The following is a 26,843-nucleotide window of genomic DNA, read 5'->3' as shown; positions in this document are numbered from 1 at the left end:
AAAGCAACTTGTGTAGTACTACCCGAAAGCTGAAAATGCCGTGTCTTCTCCAATATCTATTATCAACAATTCACAATTACTACAGGCTTGAATTAAATATTTATTTATCATAGGGGAAAGATTAGTTCAGAGCCTGGCCCGAGAAATCTTGACTATATCTAATTCAACCAACATAAAATTCTGAAATTAATATCATGATATGCATTGCTTATTCAATAAATGTAAATAGTGATTGTGTAAGCGTGCAGTCATTAGGATTGTACCCGCAAAGACTGGGGAGGGGGAGGAAGTAAATGAGTGAAATTATATATCATGCCCCGTATGACATTCGGCCATTAATGAGGTGGCTTCCACCATGCAGCCGTCGTCATCGGTATATGTCGGCATTTCGAACATAAAGATAATAGTTATTTGAATGAAGAAATTAAGTGCGTGATTGTGCATGCGTTTATGCAGGTTAATTGCCTTGCATGGGGGATGTGTAGCGCTCTGATAAACACATGTTACACGCACATGATTAAACCAGGATTTGTTATCTTGTTAAATGAATTGTCTGTCATGATTAAAAATAAAAGTCGAAAAATTATTTTTTTCTCCACTGTAATGATTGTGCGAAAATGGCTTCATTCAAGAGAGAACCTATGTTCGGTGAATTATTACTCTTCAGAAAGACGAGCTTCCAAGCTTTAAATGGAGAGCAGAAGCCTGAAAGTATGAAACATAGGATTCAAATGCATGATTTTTTTCCTTTCTAAATTTAGAATCCAAAGTTGGGAACAAGACGTGCCTTGATTGCATTTAAAAGCTAGCTACACGTGCCTTGATTGAAAAATGATACAAATTTCCCACGCCATTTTGTCGCACCCGCAGACTACATTGCGATGAGGCATAAAGCGCCCCAGTAAACTACATTCCTGGGCCCGCCTCCACATGTTGGATGTAAAGAATGCTAATCTTCCTCTACCGGACATACATCTAACATCATCCCTGAAGACGGCCTAAAACAGCCGAAACAATATGCAAAGATCCAGTGAAAATGATCATCCCACATGATTTGGCACCGAGGATCCTATGTCCAAAGCTCATTGAATCCTCCAATGAGCCTTCCGCAAATAAAATGGGTCGACGCCCCCATTTTTGTGTAGATGGAGTACATTGATCTCCATGCTTTGTTGTTCCCCAGTAAAGAAAATCGATACCCATCTCTCTAGAAGCTTCAATCCAAGAATCTTTCAACAAAGATGCTGAAGCTGTTCGGGATTTGTCTCCAGCAATATTGACTTCAGTGAAAACCACAGCCTCCAAGCATCCAACTGCATTAGCAAACAGCACATCTTACTTGATATGGATATTTCAAGCGTAACCACCAGGTAAAATAATAAGCCAAGTAAAGAGAATATAGTACTTTCAAAGAGTCATCACGTATGATTTTAATAATCTGTACATAGAAATATAAACGCCTCCTTATTTAGCACCGGAGAGACAAAAGTGACATTTTCAGTCATTTTTCTTGGTTTTGTTTTGAAAATTTTCTACATGTTTGATGTGCGCATGTGTTCATGTCCTCATTTGGTCATCAAACCTAAGATTTTCCAGTTACTGGAAATACACATGATGCCCTAGATAATTAGTTGCAGCAAGACTTCTCTACTCATAAAAAGCTGGAAACAATTTAGTAGAGAGGGAAAATTAATTATTTTGGCAGACAATTTTCAGAAAATTCAAGAATGAAATTTTAATATTTGAGAAAGAAACCACCCCTGATTACCATCATCAGATTTGCCAATGCATGTACTAAAGTGGACCATCACGTCGGCAAAGCATTCTTGAATGCAACTATATGCCATTGTGACAGGGGCAAAATTTCTAAAGAAGTTCAAAGCATATTCTAATATTAATGCCAGATGTGAGCTATTTTGCACAATGTGTGGCGTTCTTCCTATCTAAAGATATGAGCAAGGAAACAAAGCTTAGGCAAAATAGATGCTGAACCTGAAATTAGCTCTGTAGCAAAACCTAAATGATCTTTGTCATTTGCCATAGCAACCACAAAGACCAATCTAGCCTCGGGGAATGTCGTTTTAATAACATTTGCCAAAGCTTGGGCTGAATCCTTGGTGTGCGCTGAAAATAAAGTCATGTAATAAACATCAAACAACTAGAAATAAACAAGATCCAAGGAGACATGAACACGGAACTAACTACATGAAAAATAAAATTTCAACATAATTAATGATTCCCGTGAACTTGAAAAGACACTTGGGATCAAGGGCGGGTTGACAGGGGCGGATCTAGGATGTGGGAACTGGGGGGGCCGCTTAGTTTATTTTGCGACGGTTTTTCAACTATCGTCGCTATATGGCGACGGTTTTTGAAAAACCGTCGCAAATTTTGCGACAGTTTTCGTCACAACCGTCGCTAAGCAAAAAAAAAAAGGTTTCTTCAGGTTTCGAACTCGGGCGGATCAAACGTTATAATTGGCTTTAGCCAATGAGATACATGGACGTATCATTCATTTTAGGGGGGCCATATGTATATATATCGGTTTATATATTTAGTTTAAAAAAAATTAATATATACTAAAAACTTTTTTTAAATTTTTTGGGGGGGCCGTGGCCCCCGTTCGCCCTACACTAAATCCGCCCCTGCGGGTTGAGGCAATTGCTTTGCTGGGACGATTTTTTTTCGAGTTTTTATGTTCAATTTCTCCAAGAATCTAAATTTCACTCCAAAATCTATTAAATTGCCCTCCGTCATCCAAAATCCCGGGTTGGCGCATATAGGGGACTCATATATGTTATGGATGAGAATCTTCACAAAACATTGAAGTCAGACCTCCATCTAGTAGCACAGTAGTTCCTGGCAGTCCTAATACCTCAGCTTCCTTAGATGTTAAAAATTGACCTCTTCCAAGCAAATATGCACCTTCTAGACCAGTACGAATAGATGTGTCTGACAATGCCCATCCTGAAACACAAAACAAAGCAAATGGGCGATCGACAGGCTAATCCATACTCAAATTGCGGGAATATTTTATGGAATCAGCAATAAAGGATTCAATAATTTAAATCAAAGTCAAGACGAATGATATAGATCACTATTATTCGTAAGTCTTTAAAAATGAAAGCTACACGTGAGCTGGGTATAAACCATAATTCGATATTTTTTTTGGCTTGTGTGGTATTTGACTGCGTCAAGTTCTTTCATGAAATCAGCTTTTCGACTGAATAAAAACATACAAGCATGCAGTGGCTCGAGTCTAAAAATAACGTGCTTTGCTAAATAATTAGAAAGAGAAAAACAAGTGGTTACCCTTTCTCACCTTGATCACGAAGGCAAAGTGCTGCACAAGCAGCAGTTGCAGCATTTTGAAGTTGGTGAGAACCAAGCAAACGTAATTTCACATCAAATAACTCAACAAACTGTAACATAGACGCAGAACTCATGTGAAAAATGCACAAAAAAAACCTTAAAAAAATGTTTAAGGTACAAATTCATTGAAGTTGGCATGAATGACAACGCAAAAAGGAATGGAACCAAATATTATTATGTACAATCTTACCACACAAGGATCCCTCTTAATTTGGAGCACAACATCACATAACTGTCTGGGAATCTGACATTCTCTCGAAAGACCTTTTATCATAATTCTATTTCCAGGATCCGACGCTGATATCACAGGTGAACATGAAGACATTGCCCTATCAATAATCATGCGCTCGATGTGGGGAAGAAATGTCCCACCTAAAACAAGCTATTACATTAACCAGTTAATCATATTTGAGCACTGCCACTCAGCAACATATATTAGGAATTCGAGTAATGTGATCCAGAGAAATGATAGCTGAAAGAAATTGAATAGGAGAACATATATTGATGGCATTTGTTGAAACACGTAAGCCAATATGCATGCAATATAGAATTAAATTTAATATGATAGCATCAATGAACACAGAAGAGTCATAAAGGCGAGAAAAATACTCAAGTCTTGCTGGTAAAATGTCTTACATGAAGTCCCAATGAGACTAGAAAAACCAGAAAAAGTATGGAGAAAGAAAAACACTAAAATAGTGATGGTCAAATTCATTAAATACACTTGCCTATAGGACCCCTGAAAACTAATCTAGAACAGAAAAATATGCTGTTTTTTATACACATTGTACAGAATAGAGAATAGACCTTCAGATGTGCTACTCATAAAATTTGGCATGTACAAGATACATAACCATAAAGCAAGTGTTCTTAATACAGCCCATAACTATGTGGTTCGGCTTAGATTCCATACTAAAGCCATAATAGCGCCCCAGAGTTTAGAGCACATAATTTCATGCTCAAAATACTCACACAAACTGGAAGAGATATTTTACAATCGAAAGCACCATGCCGCAGAATATGCATGTGAATTGGATCAATCCATACATGATACAGAAAGGCATGAAAAACCACCTAACTGGGCGTCCATATTTAATTACTCCAGATTTTGCCACTGCAATACTTTCCAAAGAACCCCCAAGTGCTGCTAGATGCTCCTCGCCGATATTTGTAATGATTGCAACTGCAAGATCAGAACTAGTAATTACATTGGTTGCATCTCGTGCTCCACCCAATCCAACCTGTATATTCGATGCAAAAAAGAGAAAAGCACGACCAACTTAGACTGAAAAATTTAAAACAATCTTAACTACGGGGCTGATTGTACCATTACTCATCAAGTATAAAACTTCACAAAACTTGGCGATTGGAATGAAAATAGAATTAAAACATATCAACAACTTTACAACAGTGGCATAAAAATCATCAACATAAAAAAAGAAGCGATAAGGGTTTGTTGGATCGTGTATGGGTTAGGACGATCTCTCAAAAACCTACCTCAATAACTGCAAATTGAACTTTTGCTTCGGCAAAGAGGCTGAAGGCAAAAGCAGTGAGAACCTAGGATTTCAAATAAAAAACAGGGCAACCTGCTTAAAATATTACTGGAGTCAAGGGCGATAAGAATCAACTAGAGATCAGCTGTACCTCAAAATGACTAAGATGACCCTTTTCAAGTTCCACCGCGATATCAAGATCTTTCTTTAATTTCTGGAAATGAGAATTCAATTCCTTTGCTGACACCGGCTCTCCTGATTTTCCCAGTGTTATGCGCTCCCTGATAGTTCGTATATGTGGACTGATCAAATAAATAAATGCAAAGGTCAAATTAAGAATAAAACTTCATCAATCACAACAGCTGAAACTCGTGATTGTTGTTTCAAGCATCATAGATCAACACAACAGCACATACCTCGTGTAACAACCAACAGAATACCCTTCTGCCCTTAAAATACCGGACAGAAACGTCGCAGTCGACCCTTTCCCTTTTGTTCCAGCAACATGGAAAGCCTATATCGACGTCAGTCCGTTCAGAACACAATTTGTACCAACAAGAAAATCAGCAATTCCAGTAATTTTTAAAAACAAATATGTGGGCATAAACCAGTATTATAAGCTTCAAACAAACCCCGATAGTTGTCGATAAAGTAAAGCCCTTTCTTTCCTAGTGTAGCTGAGTTACGTTGCCTCGAGTAGAATTAATAAAATCCAAAAATCGGGCGAAACCCAATTAAAATTTGTGATTTCGTGGCACAAGAAATGGAGAAAGAAAGATGCACGACATCAAAATCAAAACTTGATAAAATGCAACCTTGAACTTGGATTGAGGATTGCCCAATTGCTGTAACAAGTGTCTCATCCTACCCAAATCAAACCCATCGCCAGAATCCGTGCCGGCATTTTTTGGCACTCCGGATTTTTCGTAGTTTTTAAAACTTTCCATATATTCCATGAACTCCTTAATTTCAGAACTATCTAAAGATGCAGCAGAAAATGCTCGACAGATAGAGTTGAAAAAAAATTGGTATTTCGGAAAAATTATCTGAGGTGATTTGAAAAGGCTCCAATTTTTCATTTTCACGATGGACGTCGAACAAGCTGTGGGAAGAGCGAATGGACCAGAAACGAAACAGGTCATCTACTTAGTGACTGAGGAACCGGGCTTTAAAACCGCGGCGCTTGAAAAGTTAAGAATCTATTTATATATTTTATATATTGAATTATGAACAAATTAAACTCTATTTTTAGTTCATAATATTTTAAGATTGAAATACTTTTATTTTATAATGATGTATTTTAAAAATAAAATTATAATTTTTATTTTGTTATGAGTTAAATATAGATTAATTAGATTTTTAACATGTGGCAATATTTTTTGTTGATGTATATTATTATATAAAGCTGAAAATAATTTTAATAATTTATTAATTTAAACTTTTTTATTGCACAATGAATTCCAACTTGATTGGACTCGTCAAGTTTCAGGTATGAGGTGAGGAAAGATAGGTATTGGGTTTGGTAATACCAGTTAGAATCAACCGAAACGAACTTCATATTTAATTTGTTATCTATCCGAAATAACACCAGTGTCATAATTTTTAAGAATATTTATACTTTAAGAAGGACAGCATGCATGCATGTTTAATTACTATATAATATATGGGTGTTCTAGAGAGTAAAAATTAGAGAGAAAAAATATTAATCAAGAAATTTCTCGCGATCATTCGGTCTAGGACGTTAGTCTCAAGAAAAAATGCGCGCAGAGGCCTCTTGAGCGGCTATTAGATGACAACTTAAAGACAACCTAAACATAATCGGATCCAATTAAGAACAACAATCTTCCAAAAAAACTCATGTATTTGACAGAGAACGACTTTCAGATTTTAGTGCCTCTTGAGCGGCTATGGATTGGATGCAAGCGCCAAGTGTGGAACCAAATCCCCTTGATTTCAACTATGCAAGAGCATATGCCAAACGGGAAACCATCCATCAATTTCTTGCTCCAAGAAACATTGGTTTAAGCGAAAGAATTTTAATTTCCAATGTTTCTTTGCTCCCAAAAGCAAGATTTGATGTACATATAAATAAGCCAAACCCAAAACTAGACATACAGACCAAGAAACCAAACCTCATACCAAAAGCGATGGCTTCAAACAACATCTCGGTGCTTAATGCGCTTGACAATGCACGCACACAGTGGTACCATATTACCACTATTGTGATTGCAGGAATGGGATTCTTCACCGATGCATATGACCTGTTTTGCATCTCCACCGTCTCTAAACTTTTAGGGCGTTTATACTACTACGATTCCACCACAGGAAAACCCGGAAAGCTTCCACATCCAATCAATAACTTGGTTATTGGAGTTGCGCTAGTCGGTACTCTATCTGGGCAACTGGTATTCGGGTACCTAGGCGATAAGCTAGGCCGGAAAAAGGTTTACGGGATCACTTTGATTCTTATGGCCCTTTGTGCCATTTGTTCTGGTCTATCATTTGGATCCAGTCCGAAGGCTGTAATGGGAACTCTGTGCTTCTTTAGATTCTGGCTTGGATTTGGGATCGGCGGGGACTATCCTTTATCTGCTACTATCATGTCTGAATACGCGAACAAAAAAACACGAGGGGCGTTTATTGCTGCAGTGTTTGCGATGCAAGGAGTTGGCATCATTTTTGCTGGACTTGTATCAATGATCTTGTCTAGAATCTTCCTTAACAGTTATGGAGGTCCATCATTTACCGATGAACATGTTTTCTCGACCGAGCCCGAGGCCGACTATGTATGGCGAATTGTGCTAATGATTGGCGCACTTCCGGCCATCCTCACCTTCTACTGGCGCATGAAAATGCCCGAAACAGCACGGTACACGGCCATAATCGAAGGGAACGCAAAGCAAGCAGCTTCGGACATGGGCAGAGTTCTTGAAATCGAAATCCAAGCTGAACCCGACAAAATAGCCCGATTCAACGCATCAAACGAGTACCCTTTACTCTCTTTCGAATTCGTGAGGCGCCATGGAAAGCATCTGATCGGCACAACGACGACATGGTTTCTTCTAGACATCGCATTCTACAGCCAAAATCTGACACAAAAAGACATTTTTCCAACCATGGGTCTCACCAACAAAGCTGAAAACGTCAGTGCGCTCCGAGAAATGTTCGAAACATCGCGTGCTATGTTTGTGATCGCTTTGCTGGGGACTTTTCCGGGATATTGGTTCACCGTAGCTTTCATTGAAAAGATTGGGCGTTATTATATTCAGTTGGTGGGATTTTTCATGATGTCGATTTTCATGTTTATAATCGGTATTAAATACGACTATCTGAAGAATAAGGAACATAGATGGACCTTTGCAGCGCTTTATGGGCTCACGTTCTTCTTTGCGAACTTCGGGCCGAATAGCACAACCTTTGTCTTGCCCGCAGAGCTTTTTCCGACAAGGGTTAGGTGAGTGGATTTCGCTTTACTTTTCATTACCTATTACATCCAACTTTACTCAAGTGATCATATTTAGACTTAGCAGATGTGAATTTCTAAGTTAAAAAGTCTTGGAGAACGAACGGTTGGAAACTGTTTTTAATAAACCGAGTAATCCGGGCCTCAAATCCTGGGCAAATCGATCTGGACTGGACTTACGCCAGGTGGGCTTGTCCAAACTGGGTCGAACTATCTGGTAATAAACATATTCGTGTTTGTTTGCATTGTATACAGGTCCACTTGCCATGCACTTAGTGCGGCCTCCGGCAAGGCTGGTGCAATGGTGAGCGCATTTGGGATACAGAATTACACGCAAGATGGAGAAGTGCCTAAAATCAAGAAAGCCATGATCCTCTTGGCTGTCACAAACCTCATGGGATTTTTCTTTACTTTTCTTGTGACCGAAACAAAAGGAAAGTCATTAGAAGAGATATCCGGCGAAGACGGCGGCGATGGTGATGACGACGATCATACGACCGCAAAACCACCATTTAGCCCATCGGAGAAATGGGAAGAAAATTCGAGGAATTATTGATTCGAGATGATACGAGCAACCGGCAAGTCAAGTTTAACTTTGCTATGGATATCCAAGATGCAACATATCGTTTATGTTGAGGATATCTTATGAAATCTATTATCATGAATATTAGTTATATTTAGATTATAAAATATATAATGGGTTAATTTTGACCCGACATATATTTTATAATCTTATATTGTAATCAATCATTTGATTGGTAGTGATACCTCCTATTAATAAGAGCTTAATATGTAATAATAATCAGCTAATTCTTCCAAGTGCGAAGAGTTGTTTTTTATTTGTTTTAGTAGGTTTTTGTGAGACAGTCTTACAAATATTTATCTGTGAGACAGATCAATCTTATTGATATTCACAGTAAAAAATAATACTCTTAACATAAAAAGTAATGTGTTTTCGTGGATGACTCAAATAAAATATCTGTCTCACAAAATACAATCCGTGAGACCGTCTTACACAAGTTTTTATCTTTTTTTTTTTTGAAAATTGAATTAATATGTGTCCGTACGCATGCATAATTCATGTTGATATGGTCCCAGCTTGTCCAGTTTGCCTGGTCCAAATGTTGTGTAAATTAATGTCGAACCGTTCCCTGACATTATTAGTAATGTCCAAAATTTTGAAATGTAGTAAAACGACTCCCACTCAAATATGTCCAACATTTATTTTTTATTTTTTAAAAATTATATGTCATTAATTTTTCCTTTTAAAAAAATCATGTCCAAAAATAATTTAATTTTTTTAGTCAGACATTTTCTAATATATTTCTAGTGTTGTAGGATATGTGACTTGGAATAAACGATTTTTTTTTGTAGTTTTATATATGGAATGTCTGCATAATTAGATAAGACGGAGTTGCACGTATTTATGGAAAAAATATTTTAAGTTATATGGGTGGGATTTTTATATTTGTGGAAATAATTGGTGGTGAGACAAAAATTAATCTCAATTAGAATTGTTAAAATAAGTTAGATTCGTCGGATCGATCTGTCTGTCACATAAAATAAGTAGGTTGAGTTGGTAAAATCCCTACCCATCAAAATGTTGCCCATTGTACCTCGCTTCATGGTGGGTTGCGAGTTGGTCCGGCCCACCAAGGCCAGCATAAAATTGGCAAAGCTCGATGTATCGGTCTGTCATGTCACATAAAATAAGTGGATAGGGTGGATAAAATGTCGTCCCGCCGAAATTCGGGTCGGTCCGTACCATCGATCTATTTTGACATTACTAATCATCACTCTATTTTTTATAATCAAACAATCCGTAAGAATTATTCGACTGTTAATTTATTTTCAATCAAATTATAATTTCTCATAATACATTTTAATTTTATAAAAATGTATTTGGGACAGATTGTATGAAACATTTCCTAGCTTCTACTTGGCTGGAAGTGTTTTGAGGTATTTGTGAATATCTTATTCTGCTTCAGTTTTTGTAATTTTTAGTTAGAAACAAGATTGATATGTTTTGTTAGTTTGTTAATTAGGAAAGTGATATTATAGTATTATAATTATGAGGAATGACTTTATATGTATTTTAGTAATGCTCAGTTGCACTTAGAACTCTCCGGTTCAACATAGCCTAAACCTCTATGTTTGATCTTGTTCTTAAACTTTGCATTCCGGTTAGGTTGGACTTACGGATGATTATGTCCATCTATCATGCTAGATTGAATAAAGTTTATTATTTTAGATTTACTTTGTCCATACACAATTAAGTATATGCCTTGGAAAAATTACAAAAATTATTGTCAAACTTTAAGCCAGTTCTATCCCCGTCTAAAGTTTCATTATCAGACCATCAAGTTCTTTTCGGTATGAGCAACTAGAATTGCTTGGCTTATCTATCGGCTTTTTGTTTTCTGCATTGACTTTCTTGAATGATCGCAAAAGTCTTTTATGTTTGTCTATCATGTTATGCAATGTCGTGACAAGATCAGCTCGTGTAAAATCATCAGAATAAAATTCAAATACATATCTTCATCGGCAGTCTCTAGCTCATTATATGTGGTATATATTTGGCTCAACATCCTTAATGAGACACTGGACATTGTCTTCACCACTCTCACTGGATGAAGTCTATGAGCATGAAAGTTCTGAATCTCTGTAATGATCCAAATTTTTATTTGAATTAAGTTTTTTTTTAAGACATGATTAAATAATTCTTAATTAATCATTAATAGAAGTTATTAATTGATGATCAATATGTTGAGATCTACCGAATTTAGAAGGAGCCACCTAATTTATTTTAGATTAATTCATCCCGAGAAATCTAACTAGACAAATTAGATTATGACACTCGGCAAATAATATCGAGCTTAAATCTCCTGAACTAGTGTGGATATAGCATATAAATAGAATTAGATTTCATTTATTTCATACACCTCTTTCTTTTAGCTTATCTCTCTCGAATTATAGCTTATACCTTAGGTTTTTAGCCAGTTTCAAGGGCAGTTTAGTGTCTGGAAGCTTCAGAACTGGTGTCGACTCAAGGAGAGATCTGTGACATAGGACACACAGATCGAGATGTCATCGGCGAGCTGATGACGGACATAGATATAATCTTAAAGCAGTTAAATAATGATTTAAAGACCATTAGAAAGAACTTTGAAGCATGTTTAATAATTCTGGATCTGACATGATAGTGGTTTTGGTATGTTAGTATTGTCTTAGCTGAGATGTAGATAGCTTGAACTCATAAGCTTTTAAATATGCAAATAAATCATGCATATCGAGTTTGTTTAGATCAATGAACTCCCACATATATATAGTTAGTACATCACATTCTCTAGGGATAACTCTCATTACTTTTAGTACAGCCTTTCTATTGTTGTACTCTTTCCCAAGTACAGCCAGTTCAATCATGATGCTGTTAAACCTCTCATCGAACTCACTTATGGTCTCTCTATAGACTTCATATTCATGTTATCAAAATTTTGAATGGCCAGTGTCAACTTGTTCTTCTTGGTCTGATAACTACTTTCACAATGTTGGGTTAGTTTCTCTAAAATATATTTGGCAATACTTGCAAAACCGAGTTGACTTTAACACTCCTACATCGACCCTCATTCCATTTAGAAATAAATCTACAAATTAAAGATTTTGATTTGTATACTCTTATACAAACCCACTTCGACTATGACTTATAACTGCCTAAATGGAAATTATTGGTGATCATCCAACAACTTCTGGCCGTTTAAGAACTCTTGATTCACTAGAAACAATAACTTTTAACATATATATTTGAACAACTAGAGTTGTTTAAGATAACACATATTGATCCTTGAAAATTGAATGTGGACAAATAGGCTTGTGAAGTGAGAATCAGATATTTGAACAATTACGAGTGCTCAAGATTTTGAATATTTTCAAACATTTTAAAAACTTTGAATCTATTAAATCTTTATGTTTTCAGTTTGAGTCTGCATGTAGTTTTCAATAATCATCTATAGTAAATCTCAACGGAATGACCTTGTCACGTACGCTACATTAATTGTTCATTTAATACTTCTTTGCTTTTTGCAACTTTAGCACTTTTAAGCTTCTGAAAATTTGATCAATTTTTTCATATTTTAAAAAAAAATTCTGTTAATCTGGAATTGGTAGGATACTGTGCAATAATACTTTAAATGATAGCATAGAACAACTTGAGTTGGAGTATCCACCTCGATCTGCTAAAGTCTGATCGGTCATAGTGCGGTTATAATTAAACGGTTAGACTTGTGCACTTCACTAATAACTTGGTCCGGTTAAAAGATGATCTTATAATGTTTGCAGTTTGAACTTCTGATATAGTGCTGAGCGGCTCGAGTTGATAAGCAGCTAGAAATCTGTAAATACATAAAAATGACATCTGAAAACTGAAACAATTCGATATTATTATTTTATCACCAAAACTCAGGGTAAAACATACTCCAACATATACAAATAAATATCGGATTAGATATATATATAAGTAAAAAATGGATATGGATCAAATAAAGTATAGTAAAATAAAGGTGAAACTAGCAAGCAAACTTGAAAATAAATATCTTACTGAGTGAAATTAGTTAAAAAATTTCAATTCAAACATTACTAAGTGAAAGCCAACAAATTAATTAAAAAAAATCAATTCATGCATGCTTTGAATATATAAATAGACTCAACAAAATTAGTTAATAATCAATTAATGCACCTTTGGATATTTTCAAAGAAAAAAAAAGTCATAAATCAATCAATGATCCTTTGGATAGTTTTGTCGGCCATATAAAACCCGCATTAACAATCGTTCTCTGGACTAGTATCATCTTTACTTGAAAATACTGAATTATGTGATTTCTCGAATCATAAAAAAATAATAAAATAATAAACTCCCTTGAGAGAAGAAATTAAAGTGAGTTCTCATTATTGTGTGTATCGAAAGGTATTCGAGACGGCATATTCAAAAGTTGTATTGGTCCTTACCAAACCGATCGAGATCTACCAAATGTATTCGATCGGTATTGAGAGAGTCTTAAATTGTTCATGTCCATTGGTGTTAGTAATATTGGTTTTATTCGAGACTTAAATGTATCCGTTAGATGTAAGTCGATTAGACTGAATCACGATAAAATTTTCCTTTTGTCTTCTATGTATGTTTAAGTATCATCTTTATTAATTGGCTAAATATGAATATAGGGTTAAATGATTGATAATGGGAGCAACAAAAATATTTTAGCCAACAATCATCCTTCTATAATAGTAAGTGGGGGTGGGGGTTAATATTTAAAGATTTAATTGCTTTAATTATTTTATATGGGTCATCCTTTATTTATTTTAAATGAAATATAATTTAATCATTTGTTCGGTGGGTACTTGTCTCTTGACTAAAATGTGACATATGTGGCAGCATGTTGTTCATTCATTTCATAATAATATTATAATTTCTTGAATAAGATTATATATATATATATGTGTGTGTGTATATATATTTGCAATTTGCATGCGATTAATGAGATAAGACACAAGTGCATTATGGGAAGCATTGAGCTTGAAATCGGCCGCCGCAGCGGCGGCGATTTGACACTCCCGAGGGAGGAGGAGATAGGCGTCGTGGCCGCAATTAGTACTAGTGAAAAAGGTGATTTTACTTTGTTGATTATTTATTTATTTCGTCTACTAAAAGTAATCAGGTGGTGGTAGTTATTTGTCAGATATTTCCATGGAGAATGATGGATATTAAGCTTTGAAATTTGTAGAAGGTTTCGTCGGGAATATACAAGTAAATAAATATTGTATTGAGTAGCGTAGAAACAAATCATGAATATTTCAAAATATTTCGAGACAAAAAGCTCTCATGCACCATTCTTTCTTTTCATAACGTGAATATCCAATCTGTTTGAAACTCAGCAGATATAAGTCGAACAGAAGTCTGTCAAAAAATGAACTAAGAATACTCCAAAAGAAGCAAAGCTATCTATTAATTCAACGTGCGCAGTTGTTTGTTTCTCAAAATTCATGGGTGAGCTAGCTTGGATGACAACCGGTAATGTTGGAATAATTGCGTCGTGTAAGTATATTGTATACAATTTTCTTAAAACAGATTCGTTCCGTCACATCCAGGATACAATACAACCAAAATAACCAGTATTAAATTTTGAAATTTGACAGCTTTCTGGTTATAGCTTTGAGATTCAATTTCATTAAGAAAAAAGTTATAAAATAATCCAGAAAATTTTTCAATACCTACCTCGATGGTTGAAGCACGTGCATGCCGTTTGAATCCTTAGTTTTCACTGGTTAACTAGCTAAAATTGTGAAGTGTTACCGTATTAATACTATTATTAATTATAACTAAGTACTTAATCCAATAATTATTTTAGCATGCATGCTAAGTTCATATTGATTACAATTTTTCGAATTAAAACGACCACAGTGTTAGACATTGCTTGAACCTTGTGTAAAAATAGCACGCACACAAATTGGATTCAAATATATATAAAGTAAACCAAATCGCCCCCCACATCTTTAGAGAATAAAAGATCATTATTGTTGAGCTCCGAGAGAGAGAGAAAAATAATGAGTTTGTTTGTAAGGTGTATTGATATTTTTTTTTTTCGATTTTGATATTCTATGTCATTGAATCTTAGTCTTACTCTCGTATTTTTCGATTTTGACAATTTTAGCCAATTTTATTAGAAATATAGACGTGGAACTACATGCGTCACTGTCGTTTTGAAAAAAAAAATTCCTAAAATAGAAATTTGATAACAAATATGTCTTGTTTGAAATTCAATCGGAAGGAATTGATGGGAGATGGGTTGTTGGACTTGAATAGTTATTGTAATAATTATAAATTAGATAGAGACCGTCGTACTTAATAAATGAAAGACGATGCTTTTCTTTAGACATTAAATTTTATTGGGCCTGGGGAGAGCCGATATGTCTTTGTAGTGATACACAATGCCAAAATTCCAATGAACATAGAGGAGTAAAACGCCAACATAGATTCATGACACATTTGATCATGTAATAATATGATCTGCATTATGCAATTATCATTGTACTAATTGGAAATAAATTATGGAAGATTGAAATATAAGAAATGTAAAAAAAAAAAACTTTGATCTTAAAAAGGCTCAAATTAAAAAGTCCCAGCTTATGATACCCTTGTTCCACGTTTTAAAAATTAAAGATTTAAAATGAGTTTATAATAAGCTTACAATAGACTTCTATAGCAACTTGTAGTTGCTACAGGGGCCCATTGTGCAGTCACGCAGGCTCGGGCCGGGCCCGGGATCGGGGCGTGACATAATTGTATCAGAGCCGGTCACCGGCATGGAAAACTGAGAAATAAGTGCTATACAGGGCAAAGTGCTACGTGCATGAGAGTCATCTCTTGAACATACGGGGCAAAATGCTACATGACGGGAGCCACCTCTTGAATCTGTAGGAGCCACCTCTAGATTCTCGACATTGATGGATCGAGTAGTCAGGCCGTAACGTTCTGAAAGAGGCACGGGACCGGGCCTCGGGGCGTGACACAGCTCTTTTGCACTTGTCCAATATTCAGAACATACACTTTAATCCAGTTGTGATGTGAACACTTGCAGCCCTTTTTTTCACACGTTGTCTCCAGTCCAACGATGTTTTGTGGCTGTTAGAATCTAAAATGCCTTTTTTCTGCAGGAATATCCGGCGACCATGCAAACCATACTCTTAGCTTACCAATCTCTTGGCATAGTCTATGGAGACTTGGGTACTTCTCCTGTCAATGTTTTCTCCGCCACAAATCGAACGAACCTCTCGGAAGATGATCTTATAGGCACGTTAAGCCTTATTATGTGGGCATTAACAATCGTCGTACTCATAAAATATGTCTTCATCGTGCTTCAAGCAAATGATCATGGCGAAGGTGGAACGTTTGCCCTGTATTCCTGTATCCGAAGGCACATAAAATTTCACAGCAAGTTCTCGGTTCAGACCACGCGGCCCGAATCGGATCTTAACACGGTTCATTACGGTAGAGGAGAAGGCCTTTTGACCTCCAAGACTAAGGACTTTCTTGAAAAAAACCCAAACGCTCAGAATTGTCTCACGGTTCTTGTTTTGATCGGGACCTGTATGGTTATCGGAGATGGCGCACTCACTCCCGCAACTTGTGGTAACTTCGGCATGCAAAAAAAAACTAATTAGGAAAATTTTAATCCGTTTATAACATTTGTGACAACTTTTCCTAAAGTAAATATACCATATCTTACTGCATGTCGATTCTTGATTTAATAACACGTAAAGTATTACATTTCTCCTTTTGCTGTAGTTCTTTCAGCTCTCCAAGGAATTCAATCTCGCTCCACCAAAATAACTCAAGGTATATATGTTTATAGTTAACTGTCAAAAGTCAGACACAAATGTGAAATAAATTTACATTTAACGATGCACTCGTCAACTTTCATGAACTTTAATATCAATCTCTTCGATGTTAGATCATGTTGTTTGGATATCAGTCGTGCTTCTGATCGCCCTGTTTGCCTTCCAAAGTTGTGGGACTAGCAAAGTCAGCTTCTTATTCTCTCCAGTTATGCTCATTTGGTTTGCTACAAACGTTTCAATCGGTATATACAATATTATAAAGCACCATCCCTCAGTTATTAAAGCTGTCTCACCACACTACATTGTGAAATTCTTTCTGAGAAACGGCAAGACTGCTTGGGATCTTCTTGGATCTGTTTTCTTGGGCATCACAGGTATATATGTATATATATATATATATATAATACACTGACACCCACACAGTGATTTTGAACCTTGTGAAGTATAAAAGTTGGAGTCTAAATCAAGTTCACATGAAACATGCAACAGGAGCTGAGGCCATGTTTGCTGATTTGGGCCATTTCAATAAGAGGGCAATTCAGGTAGGTTACAAGAAATAGTCAATATATGGTAAGACTCTATCGATATTCTGTTTCAATCTATATTCCATCTTTTATTCTATGCTTATAAATGATGATATAAATTCTCAAAGTTAAATTTTAAAAAAGTCTGCATATTTATCATTGCACACAAGGCGGAGCATGGATCGTCTTTTAATGTAAGATTATAGAGGATGAAACAAAGTTTAGTTATATTAAATAATATGAATTTAACTGGTTGTTATCAAATTATTGCCCACATTTTTTAATTATATCAACTCCAAAAATATGGTTTGCAATTTATTTTCACAGTAATTATTTTATAATTTTTAAATATATTTATCTCTAATTAATGGTATTTATATACTTAATCGAACATCTTTTAATAAATACTTGGGTCACCAAATATATATTGCCTAAAATATATCTCTTAAAAAATTGATATTTTTAAAATTCAATTGTTAAAATAACTTTCTTTTTAAAAATATTAAATTTGGTACTTTTTTTAATATAAAAACCTTTTTAATGAACTTTTTATTCCCCTAAATTAATCTAGGGAGTTGATATTAACATTTTATTTTGTGTTATCTACACTTCACTTCATGTATAAAATATGTGTCAGAATTTTTTCGCAAATATAGTACAAATCACAAAAAATATAGTGTAAATATCAACTCTCAAAATATATATAAAATACAAATTTATATTTTTAACTTTCAAAATTAATTAAACATGTGATAATTGTTTAGTTCAATTTATTAAAGATGCCGCCACTATCTCCATTTCTTATTTCTCCACTTTTTCTATTCATTTATATTTTGATTTCAATTTTCTCAATTCTATTAAAATATATTAAAAACATAATATACAATTTAATTCTTAAAATTGTATTGACAAGTAATCTGATAGAATCATGGGTTAAGTTCAAATTCTGGGCATAAAAAAATTAAATTAAAAAAAAAAACAATTTTGGGCCGAAGCCTCTGTTCCACATGCATGAAACAGGAGATCTACGAAGTTTAGAGGAAGAATATGGGGTTATTTTCCCAAAAAACAATGGCTATCGTTTTTAATTCTTGTTTTGCAGTTGGCTTTCTCTTTGGTGGTTTACCCTTCCTTGATCCTCTCGTACGCTGGCGAAACTGCATACTTGGTTAAAAACCCTGAGAAAATAACTGATGCATACTACAGTTCCCTCCCAAATGGAGTTTACTGGCCCATGTTTGTTATTTCAACACTAGCTGCCATTGTTGCAAGCCAATCTATGATCTCCGCAAGCTTCTCTATCGTGAAACAGTCGTTGGCCTTCGGTTGTTTCCCCCGTGTTAACATAATCCACACTTCTTCAGAACATGAAGGCCAAGTTTATTCACCAGAAATCAACTACTTCTTGATGCTTCTCACTGTCGGTCTTGTTGTCGGTTTCCAAGGTGGGGTGCAGCTAGCTAATGCATATGGTATGTCTAGAAGTCTTATGCTTAAATTTTCTGATTCAGCTCCTGACATAAATTATCGAAATGGGAGCGCTGCGTATGTATGACCAGTTGCAAATCCCCTAAAATTACAGAGAAAAAATTCAATCTTCCAAAAAATTAAAATAAACATAATTTTGTTAAAAAGAAGTTATCCCTTGTTTAAACATTTGTGTTTACTACAGGTGTGGTGGTCATATGGGTCATGATTATAACAACATTCTTGACAACAATAGTCATGTTGGTTATATGGAAGACAAGAGTCTTACTTGTCCTATGTTTCTTCTTCCCTTACATTATAATTGAGGGCATTTTCATGACATCTCTGCTAAACAAAATCCCACAAGGAGGATGGGTACCGTTTGCCATATCTGCGTTCTTCCTCGCTGTCATGTTATCATGGACATATGGAAGAAGTAAAAAGACAGATTATGAATCCGAAAACAAGATGACCACCCAAGAGTTGGATCAAATCTTGTCGAGTAACAGTGTGCACCGGACAAGAGGAACTTGCTTCTTCTTCGCCGATCTCGCCAACGGTATCCCACCAATCATTCGTCATTATATTCAACACACCAACTCTGTACGTGAGGTAGTGGTACTTGTTACCATTAGAATTCTTCCAATCAAAACTGTGCCTCCGCAGGAAAGATTAAATGTGGGAAAGTTGGGACATGGAGGGATTTATCGGTGTTTGGTGCGGTTTGGATTCAGTGATTCTCAAGAAATGGAAGGAGTTGATTATGTTGCCTTAATCATCGCAAAACTTCAAGAACTTGCTGATGATTCGGATGAAATAAGGATGTTAGAGTCAGCAGCACGCGATGAGGTTGTGTTTGTTGTTGGGAGGACGATTCTTAAAGCAAATCGGGATGGTGGGATTCTGGCAAGATTGACAACAGATCATATTTACAGATTTCTGCAGAAGAACAGTAGATCAGCAATATCAACACTGAGAATCCCACATGAGAAAACACTGCAAGTTGGGATGCTTTACGAAATCTGAATGCATTATACCATGACAGAAACAAATATTTTTAGAGCCGAAAGAAAAGATCGATCATTCATCACTTTGTTGAAGGACAGAGGTATTGTATAAAGAAGAATTATGAAATTTGTAAAATTAAAATAAATAGGTTCTACCCGAAGAACTTTCCTCCTGTGAACATTTAGTTTAAGATTTGAAGGCTTAACAATCTATTGATCTTCTTCAACATATCAATACCTCGATTATAATATTTGTCGGAGGATTCAGCTTTCGCATTCAAATGAAATGTCGTCACTCTAGATTCAATTTATGCCAACCCATTTAAGCATACATCTTCATTGAATTGTTGAACATACACTAGTCTTGCACGTATGTTATGAGAAGCCTGAAGTTTTTGTGAATTTTCCAAGAATTATGCAACGAAATATAAGCCTTATTACAACTTTTAATGGATCAAATAGGCTTACCAGTTTCCCAAAATAAAATAAACAAAACCAACACTAGCAACACTGAATCATCTGAACATGCGACTCTCTTATGCCACAAACTAGATAAATACGTTAAAAAAAAAACAAATAGTAAACTACTTGAAAACAATTCTCGTAACAACAATCTAATTACGAACAGAAGATGACCCCATGTCATCGACTTTTGGAGTCATGAATGTAGGAGTTGAACCTAGAGATCTAGTTTCGAGAGACGGGCTACTGCCTCTGTTCATGTTTCTAATGTCATCGACCATACTAACCACGTCACTCATTTTTGGCCTCTCTTCGGGCATTCTTGCAACACAACTCAACCCTATTTGCAACAGTGCTACCAGCTCTTCCTCTATATTAGGATACATCAAAAGCTCTGCATCAAACACTTCACCAGTCCATTCCTCACGAACCACTGAATTAACCCATCTAACAAGGTGGATCACCTCTTCATCCCCTGAAGTGTGGACAGGGGATTTTCCAGTGAGAAGTTCAAGTAAAACAACTCCAAAACTGTACACATCAGATGCCTGTGACACTTTCTTGGTGTCGGTGACTTCCGGGGCACGATACCCAGCAATCCGCATAACTGGTGGTGAGATAGGATTTATCAGTGTTGCCAAGCAAAGATCAGAAATACAACCATACTGTTGGGAGTTGAGAAAAATGTTTGAGGCTTTTATGTTTCCGTGTACAAGTTTTCCAGCGCTTTTGGAATGGATATAGGCGATACCCCGTGCTGCACCTGTTGCAATTTTTAGACGGATCTCCCAGTCTAAAGGAACCCTCTTCTTGCCTCGGTTTGCTGCAAGAAGACGAATGCACAATATTGTCACGTGAAAATTTGATAGTTTGACAAAGAAAACCATTTATTCTACATACCATGTAACAAGGCAGATAAGCTTCCCTGATCAAAATAGTCATATACGATAAGCTTTTCATCTTTTGAATAATAATAGGCCCTTAATGGAGCCACATTCTCGTGTCTAATATTTCCCACTGTATGCATGTGGCGCTCAAAGTCTTTCCTCCCAACAAAAACTTCCTTCAATCTCTTCACAACAACTACAGTTGCATCCTCAATTGCTGCCTTATACGTAGTTCCAAATGTTCCTTTCCCAAGAACCTCGGCTGACGCCCTCAATAGATCTTCGAGATCAAAAGCAAGAGTACATCCCTCAAAGAATGTTAGTCTACTATTTCCATCTTGATTGCCATAAACCATCTTCTTTGAAGATATTTCCTGCTTATTTGGTTTTTTATTAGTATAACTGGCCGTTTGCCAATCACCACCACCTTCCTTCTTGTATGCAAAAAATAGCAGCAAGGAAATAGCCATTGATACCACTGCAGAACCGCCAATAATAATTCCTAGAATAGCGGATTCACTAAATCTTAGGTGATGCTTTTTCGGTGCCATAGCAGGACTAGGCGAAATAACCGGAGACAATGAATTTTCTTGTGAGATTTTGTTCCCAGAAAAAGATGAACTGGGAAATCTAAGAAGAGATTGAGGTACAACTCCAGTAAGATTATTGTTAGACAGATTCAACAGTTTCATACTCGGGATATTCAGATCCGGAATATCACCAGAAAGCCAGTTATTAGCAAGAACCAATGAAGTTAAATGAGTCAAATTTGAAATGGACAATGGGATACTACCATTGAATTCATTGTTAGACAAATTTAACAATGTAAGATTTTTCCAAACTGAAAAATCCAATGGCAATGGACCTTGAAATCTATTGAACTGAAGAAAAAGACCAGTTAAATTTCCAAGATTTAAAAGATCGGGTGGAAAAGGACCACTGATACCATTTGATCTCAGACTCAAGATCTGAAGCTCTGACAAACGTCCAATAGTGTTCATAGGAATTCTGCCTTTTAATCCAATAGCAGGCAGTCGAACTTCGACGACTCTTGAATTGTCACTGTTACAAGTGATTCCTGTCCATCCACTGCAAACAGAAGTTCCCTCATCCCAGTTCAGATTCCGTGAATGGTATATGTTTTCAATAAAATCGAGCAGTGCTCGTTTGTCTTCTACAGGTTCAGCTGATGATAGCGAGTATAGAGCATTAAACATTACAATTGTTGCACAAATGATCTTGATCTCTGTGCTCATTTCTTCTTCTAGTCTTTTTAGTGAAAAGAGAAAGGCCTTCGATTAAATCCTTCTTACATCTCTGCCATACCTATAAAATCCCAAAATCAGTAGAAATAAGTGAATGAACAAAAGAAAATGCACGCATAATAGTTAATAAATCATATATTGCGGCAATAAATAATTAATAGCCATCAATATTATAGCCGTTTTATATTTAATATTCTGAAAACAGCGCTTTGTCTACCAACAAAATTCAGTAGTTAAGTTTCCTTGCAACAAGATAAAAAAATTTATCAAAGGGATTTTTTTTTCTTTCCTCGTTAATTCGCAGCTGATGAATTATTCATTTCTATATTTCCTGCACTAAATTGGTGATGTGAAACGCCAAAAGTTCTCGACTTCTTGTAGACTGAGACAGCCTCAGTTCACTACAGTAATAACTCATGCACTAAACTTTAGAGTGATAGCATTCAGCACGAGCTAAGCCCAGAAGTTCAGTCAACTGCGCCACAAATTAACTTCGTGGGATGTAAATTATTTTCCATTTCTAAGAGCCATTGTCTTTTTCTCCCCTGTCTTGGTTAGTGGTTACTCCCCAGAAAAGTATGCAGATGTTAAATTTCCGGGTTTTGAAATCTCAAGCAATTCATAGATATTCAAAGAATTTCATGCAGAAGTAGCTAAAATTTGAACAAATAATAATCAGAAATAAAATCAAACGCACACCATCGGAAGCCAGATCAAAGAATCTTTTGATTTCCTAAAAACTCTGCCGCAACACCCCAACCAAAATTCTAAAAATAGCGGCAGTTACAGAAACTCCAAAACCGGATATACATATATATATAAACCCATACGCATGACATACAAATGACAGCTAAGCAGAAGAGCTTAAACACTGAAAATAGAGGGCCGAAAACCAACCTCACAGTGTGGCGTCGAAGAAATAAAGAATCGGCACCTTCTCCCTCGATGGATCGCGAATGATTGAGAATGTCAGTGATTCGAACAGCCAAAAGTGAGAATTCTTTTCTGCTATTTACTGCGCTATAATGGCCCGAGAAGAGCGGGAAGCGCACGTGGTGTGAAGTAATATTACAGCGGAGAAGAAAGGGATGTGAAGTGGAGGGAGAGAGGAGGATGATATTGATTATGCCGTTAGTTCACGTAAATGGCACTTCCTCCAACGCATACTGCATCACAGAGTGGACACAACATTTCTAACATCAATCTCTGACTCTGTTCATATCATTAAAAAAAATTATTTGAGTAAGTTTCTTGAACTTAAATAAAATATTCTTCTCACTCACGCAATTTTTTTCCAAATTATTTTATACAAACATAATTGGACGCAAGATCACTTTTTTTCGACTTGGAATGAAAAAAAATGGAATATATAAAATTAAAATTTGATAATATAAACCATAATCATAGAAAAGTTTATTATCATTAATGGAAGCCTCGATTTCAGAAAATTATTACAGGCCAACAAAAGGCAAAGCATGGCAGAAATTACCATAAATTTATATAAAAAAAAGAAATACTAGAAAATCAGATTTTTAGCAAAATCCATGAAATTGGAATATATTTATTTATCGTAAATTGGGATGATCCTTCCATGCACCCCCTTCTCGATCCTCCTGATTTTCATTTTCCTGAAAAGTCAAAAGTTGTAATTATGGTTTATAAATTGTAATCACACATTTTGGTCAAACTAAACCCTGCTATTTATATTGGTTACTTACAAATTTTATAAAACACGTGTATTCAAAGAAATATTAACAAGTTAAACTCAACCTATTTGAGAGTGATTGGTTGAGTTAGATATATATGGGGTCAACTCATATATAAATATATATATATATATATATATATATATATAGAGTGATTGGTTGCGTTGGATATATAGATGAAGTCAACTCTTGATTAATAGAATTATATATAGATATATACATAATTTCGATATGTTGTCTATTATCTCTGTGTTCATCACTGAGGTAACATTCATTCAATGAATGTATACTTTGTGTATAATTCATTACATTCAATACGTGAGTACAACCTCAGCAGTAAGTACAAAGATGACGACGATTGACGAGTGACATATCTAAATTATATATATTTTGACTATTTGTTATGACATCAAAAATATAAATAATTTGTGATGTTGCGTGTCAATCAAAATATATTGCGCAAAGCATATCACATTTTATAATTAAATTAACGTATGATCTTAGAAAACAGGGGCATCCAGCTATTTGATTAGCTCACCAAGCGATATGTGTGGTCCTAGTCAAGGTTGTTTACATTTAATTACAAGTTTATCTATGCATGAATCATGATTATATATATGAAAAGAAAATGTGGTTTTATTTTCAAGAAAAAAATAAATATAATTTATTTTACTTGACATATATCATTATTGTGGCATAAAATCAACCATATATATATATATATATATTTACAAACGCAATTATTTGAGAGAGCTAATTTAATTCCTGCTTGTTATATACAAGAAAACAAAACATTGACAAAAATAATACCAACCTTGTTAATTGGTAGAACCAAAAATAAACGATTAATAGAAGGACCTATATAATAAATTTTTCGCAAAAGTTTAGTATCAGAACCTTAGTTTTCGTCCTAATTATGCAGTACAATTTGAAATTATCATATTGCCTACTGAACCACACATTTGCTTTAATTCGAACCTGACATGACCCGCAAGTTTTTCGATGAAATTCGTGAAAGAAATAATGTTATCTGTAATGTCATGATCCAAAGTTATGTGAATAATAATTGCTATATATAAAGATGCGATTTTGATGTACAAGGGACTTGATTTGACCTTGTGTTAGATTATAAATTATGTATTGTATTTATAAGTCACTTTTTATTAATTTAATATATCAATACGAGGACAATGGTCTCGTTGCAGTGTATGGGAAATATGGTGGTCTGGTGAATACGTACAAGACAAGTTCTTAAGAAATGTGGTGGCCTGGTGAATACAAGACAAGTTCTTAATGAAATGCTCCGTAGGGATATTGTTTCTTGGAATTCTATGGCTGCGAGTTATGCACAAAATGGGAGGTTTGATGATGCACTGGAAGTGTGTAAAGAGATGGAATCGTTAGGTATGAAACCTGATTCGGTCACAATATATGGCTAGCCTTTTGCCTGTTGTGACTAGCACAAATGCAGAAAATATTGTGTTTGTGAAAAAAAAAAAATCATGGATGTGGCTAAAGAAGAATGGGTGGCTTTGAGTGTGATGAATAGCAGTGTGTAAATAATTTTATGCCTAGTGAGGCAATTGGGATTTATTCACAAACGCAAGCTCATGGGTTGGAACCGGATGCTATTACATGTATGCCAAGTGTGGATGTTTGCGAGAGACGAGAAAGGTGTTTGATAAGATGAACATTAAGGTCATTGTAATCATGGACTTCATTGAAGTCTGCCTATGGTAGGAGCGGCAAAGGTCAATTAGCCATTGAATTATTCACTAAAATGCAGGACTTAGAACTTGTTCCTGATTCTATAGCTTTTGTCATAATTCTTTCAGCTTGCAGCCATGCGGGATTGTTATCAGAAGGGAGATATTATTATAGATTGATGACAGATGAATAAAAGATAGTTCCAAGGTTGGAGCACTTTACTTGCATGGTTGATCTACTTGGACGTGCTGGTCTAATGGATGAGGCATATGATCATATCAAGAAAATGCCAATGGAACCAACCGAGAGGGCTTGGGGAGCTCTATCGAGTGCTTGCTGCGGCTATAATAACATGGATATTGGAGTTGTAGCTGCAGATCATCTTTTCGAGTTGGCTCCACAGCAATATGGTTATTTCGTAATGTTATCGAATATTAATGCTAAGGCTGGGAGATGGAAAGACGTAACATTAATTCGAGTTGTGATGAAAGGGAGAGGAATCAAGAAAATACCTGGTATGAGTAATGTTGAGCTTCATGACAAGGTCCACACTTTTCTTGATGGTGATAGATCACACCTTGATTCGTTAAAGATCTATGACGAGTTGGATGTCCTAGTAGGGAAGAAGATGAAAGAGTCTGGTTATGTTCAGGAAACCGACATTGCCATGCATGACGTTGAGGAAGAGGATAAAGAAAACCACCTAGTGGTACACAGCGTCACGTTGGCCATTGTATTTGCGATTATGAATAGCAAACCAGGGATGCCAATCAGGGTTACGAAAAACCTGTCTCTGACGATTGCCACTTTGCCATAAAGTTCATTTCCCAGATTAGCTAGCGGGAAATCGTAGTTAGGGACACAAATAGTTTTCACCACTTTTGAAAATGGGGTTTGCTCCTGTGGTGATTATTGCTGAATTAATACTGAAAATGGACTTGCACGTTTTAATATAGTAAAGATATATATATATGCTGATATCTTTTGGCAGGCATAAAAAAAATAAAAATTGTAAATAGTTTCAAAATCAATCAAATTGAATATATATATATATATATATATATATATATATATATATATATATATATATATATATTAA

At 35.5% G+C, this 26,843-nt stretch overlaps 4 protein-coding genes and 1 pseudogene across 9 annotated transcripts; 3 read left to right on the top strand and 2 right to left on the bottom strand.

Annotated features, from left to right (window-relative positions):
* Positions 1-525: 525 nt before the first annotated feature.
* Positions 526-6,048, bottom strand: LOC140816348 (dihydrofolate synthetase). Of its 4 annotated transcripts, XR_012114581.1 has the most exons (11): positions 5,684-6,048; positions 5,285-5,382; positions 5,020-5,170; positions 4,870-4,932; positions 4,452-4,613; positions 3,563-3,754; positions 3,323-3,422; positions 2,836-2,967; positions 1,993-2,124; positions 788-1,313; positions 526-705 (listed from the first exon to the last, which is right to left on the bottom strand). XR_012114581.1 is itself a non-coding variant. In XM_073175557.1 (10 exons), the coding sequence occupies exons 1-10, from the start codon at positions 6,008-6,010 to the stop codon at positions 982-984; spliced, it is 1,668 nt and encodes a 555-aa protein (XP_073031658.1). In that variant the 5' UTR covers positions 6,011-6,048; the 3' UTR covers positions 754-981. The 4 variants fall into 4 exon arrangements, 3 of the variants coding, with proteins under 3 accessions (XP_073031658.1, XP_073031659.1, XP_073031657.1); XM_073175557.1 differs by lacking the exon at positions 526-705 and having other exon boundaries at positions 754-1,313; positions 5,020-5,149; XM_073175556.1 differs by lacking the exon at positions 526-705 and having other exon boundaries at positions 755-1,313.
* Positions 6,049-6,652: 604 nt separating this feature from the next.
* LOC140816576 (low affinity inorganic phosphate transporter 4-like) lies at positions 6,653-9,078 on the top strand. The gene is made up of 2 exons (XM_073175928.1): positions 6,653-8,322; positions 8,587-9,078. Exons 1-2 carry the CDS (start codon positions 6,776-6,778, stop codon positions 8,885-8,887), a joined length of 1,848 nt encoding a protein of 615 aa, XP_073032029.1. The 5' UTR covers positions 6,653-6,775; the 3' UTR covers positions 8,888-9,078.
* A 6,933-nt stretch (positions 9,079-16,011) lies between these two features.
* Positions 16,012-19,936, top strand: LOC140816693 (potassium transporter 26-like). The gene is made up of 6 exons (XM_073176101.1): positions 16,012-16,510; positions 16,667-16,717; positions 16,833-17,093; positions 17,209-17,261; positions 18,346-18,715; positions 18,916-19,936. The coding sequence occupies exons 1-6, from the start codon at positions 16,051-16,053 to the stop codon at positions 19,734-19,736; spliced, it is 2,016 nt and encodes a 671-aa protein (XP_073032202.1). The 5' UTR covers positions 16,012-16,050; the 3' UTR covers positions 19,737-19,936.
* A 190-nt stretch (positions 19,937-20,126) lies between these two features.
* LOC140817586 (probable inactive receptor kinase At4g23740) lies at positions 20,127-23,974 on the bottom strand. Of its 3 annotated transcripts, XM_073177347.1 has the most exons (4): positions 23,821-23,974; positions 23,229-23,543; positions 21,080-22,392; positions 20,127-21,002 (listed from the first exon to the last, which is right to left on the bottom strand). In XM_073177347.1, exons 3-4 carry the CDS (start codon positions 22,320-22,322, stop codon positions 20,332-20,334), a joined length of 1,914 nt encoding a protein of 637 aa, XP_073033448.1. In that variant the 5' UTR covers positions 22,323-22,392; positions 23,229-23,543; positions 23,821-23,974; the 3' UTR covers positions 20,127-20,331. The 3 variants fall into 3 exon arrangements, with proteins under 3 accessions (XP_073033448.1, XP_073033449.1, XP_073033447.1); XM_073177348.1 differs by lacking the exon at positions 23,821-23,974 and having other exon boundaries at positions 21,080-22,383; positions 23,229-23,589; XM_073177346.1 differs by lacking the exon at positions 23,821-23,974 and having other exon boundaries at positions 23,229-23,588.
* A 1,361-nt stretch (positions 23,975-25,335) lies between these two features.
* LOC140817296 (putative pentatricopeptide repeat-containing protein At3g49142) lies at positions 25,336-26,663 on the top strand (annotated as a pseudogene).
* Positions 26,664-26,843: the final 180 nt, after the last annotated feature.

Source organism: Primulina eburnea, chromosome 16, assembly GCF_022965805.1.
Source record: "Primulina eburnea isolate SZY01 chromosome 16, ASM2296580v1, whole genome shotgun sequence".
Classification (NCBI taxonomy): Eukaryota; Viridiplantae; Streptophyta; class Magnoliopsida; order Lamiales; family Gesneriaceae; genus Primulina; species Primulina eburnea.
This window is presented reverse-complemented; position numbering and strand designations above follow the sequence as displayed.

Coding starts and splice junctions, on each gene's coding strand:
- LOC140816576 (XM_073175928.1), top strand. CDS start 6,776: ATGGATTGGATGCAAGCGCCAAGTGTGGAACCAAATCCCCTTGATTTC. Junction 8,323..8,586: donor CTTTTTCCGACAAGGGTTAG/GTGAGTGGATTT, acceptor CATTGTATACAG/GTCCACTTGCCATGCACTTA.
- LOC140816348 (XM_073175556.1), bottom strand. CDS start 6,010: ATGACCTGTTTCGTTTCTGGTCCATTCGCTCTTCCCACAGCTTGTTCG. Junction 2,968..3,322: donor ACTTTGCCTTCGTGATCAAG/GTGAGAAAGGGT, acceptor TTTGTGTTTCAG/GATGGGCATTGTCAGACACA. Junction 1,314..1,992: donor TGCTACAGAGCTAATTTCAG/GTTCAGCATCTA, acceptor TTGCTAATGCAG/TTGGATGCTTGGAGGCTGTG.
- LOC140816693 (XM_073176101.1), top strand. CDS start 16,051: ATGCAAACCATACTCTTAGCTTACCAATCTCTTGGCATAGTCTATGGA. Junction 16,718..16,832: donor CTCCACCAAAATAACTCAAG/GTATATATGTTT, acceptor CTTCGATGTTAG/ATCATGTTGTTTGGATATCA. Junction 17,094..17,208: donor TGTTTTCTTGGGCATCACAG/GTATATATGTAT, acceptor AACATGCAACAG/GAGCTGAGGCCATGTTTGCT.
- LOC140817586 (XM_073177347.1), bottom strand. CDS start 22,322: ATGAGCACAGAGATCAAGATCATTTGTGCAACAATTGTAATGTTTAAT. Junction 21,003..21,079: donor CTTATCTGCCTTGTTACATG/GTATGTAGAATA, acceptor GTCTTCTTGCAG/CAAACCGAGGCAAGAAGAGG.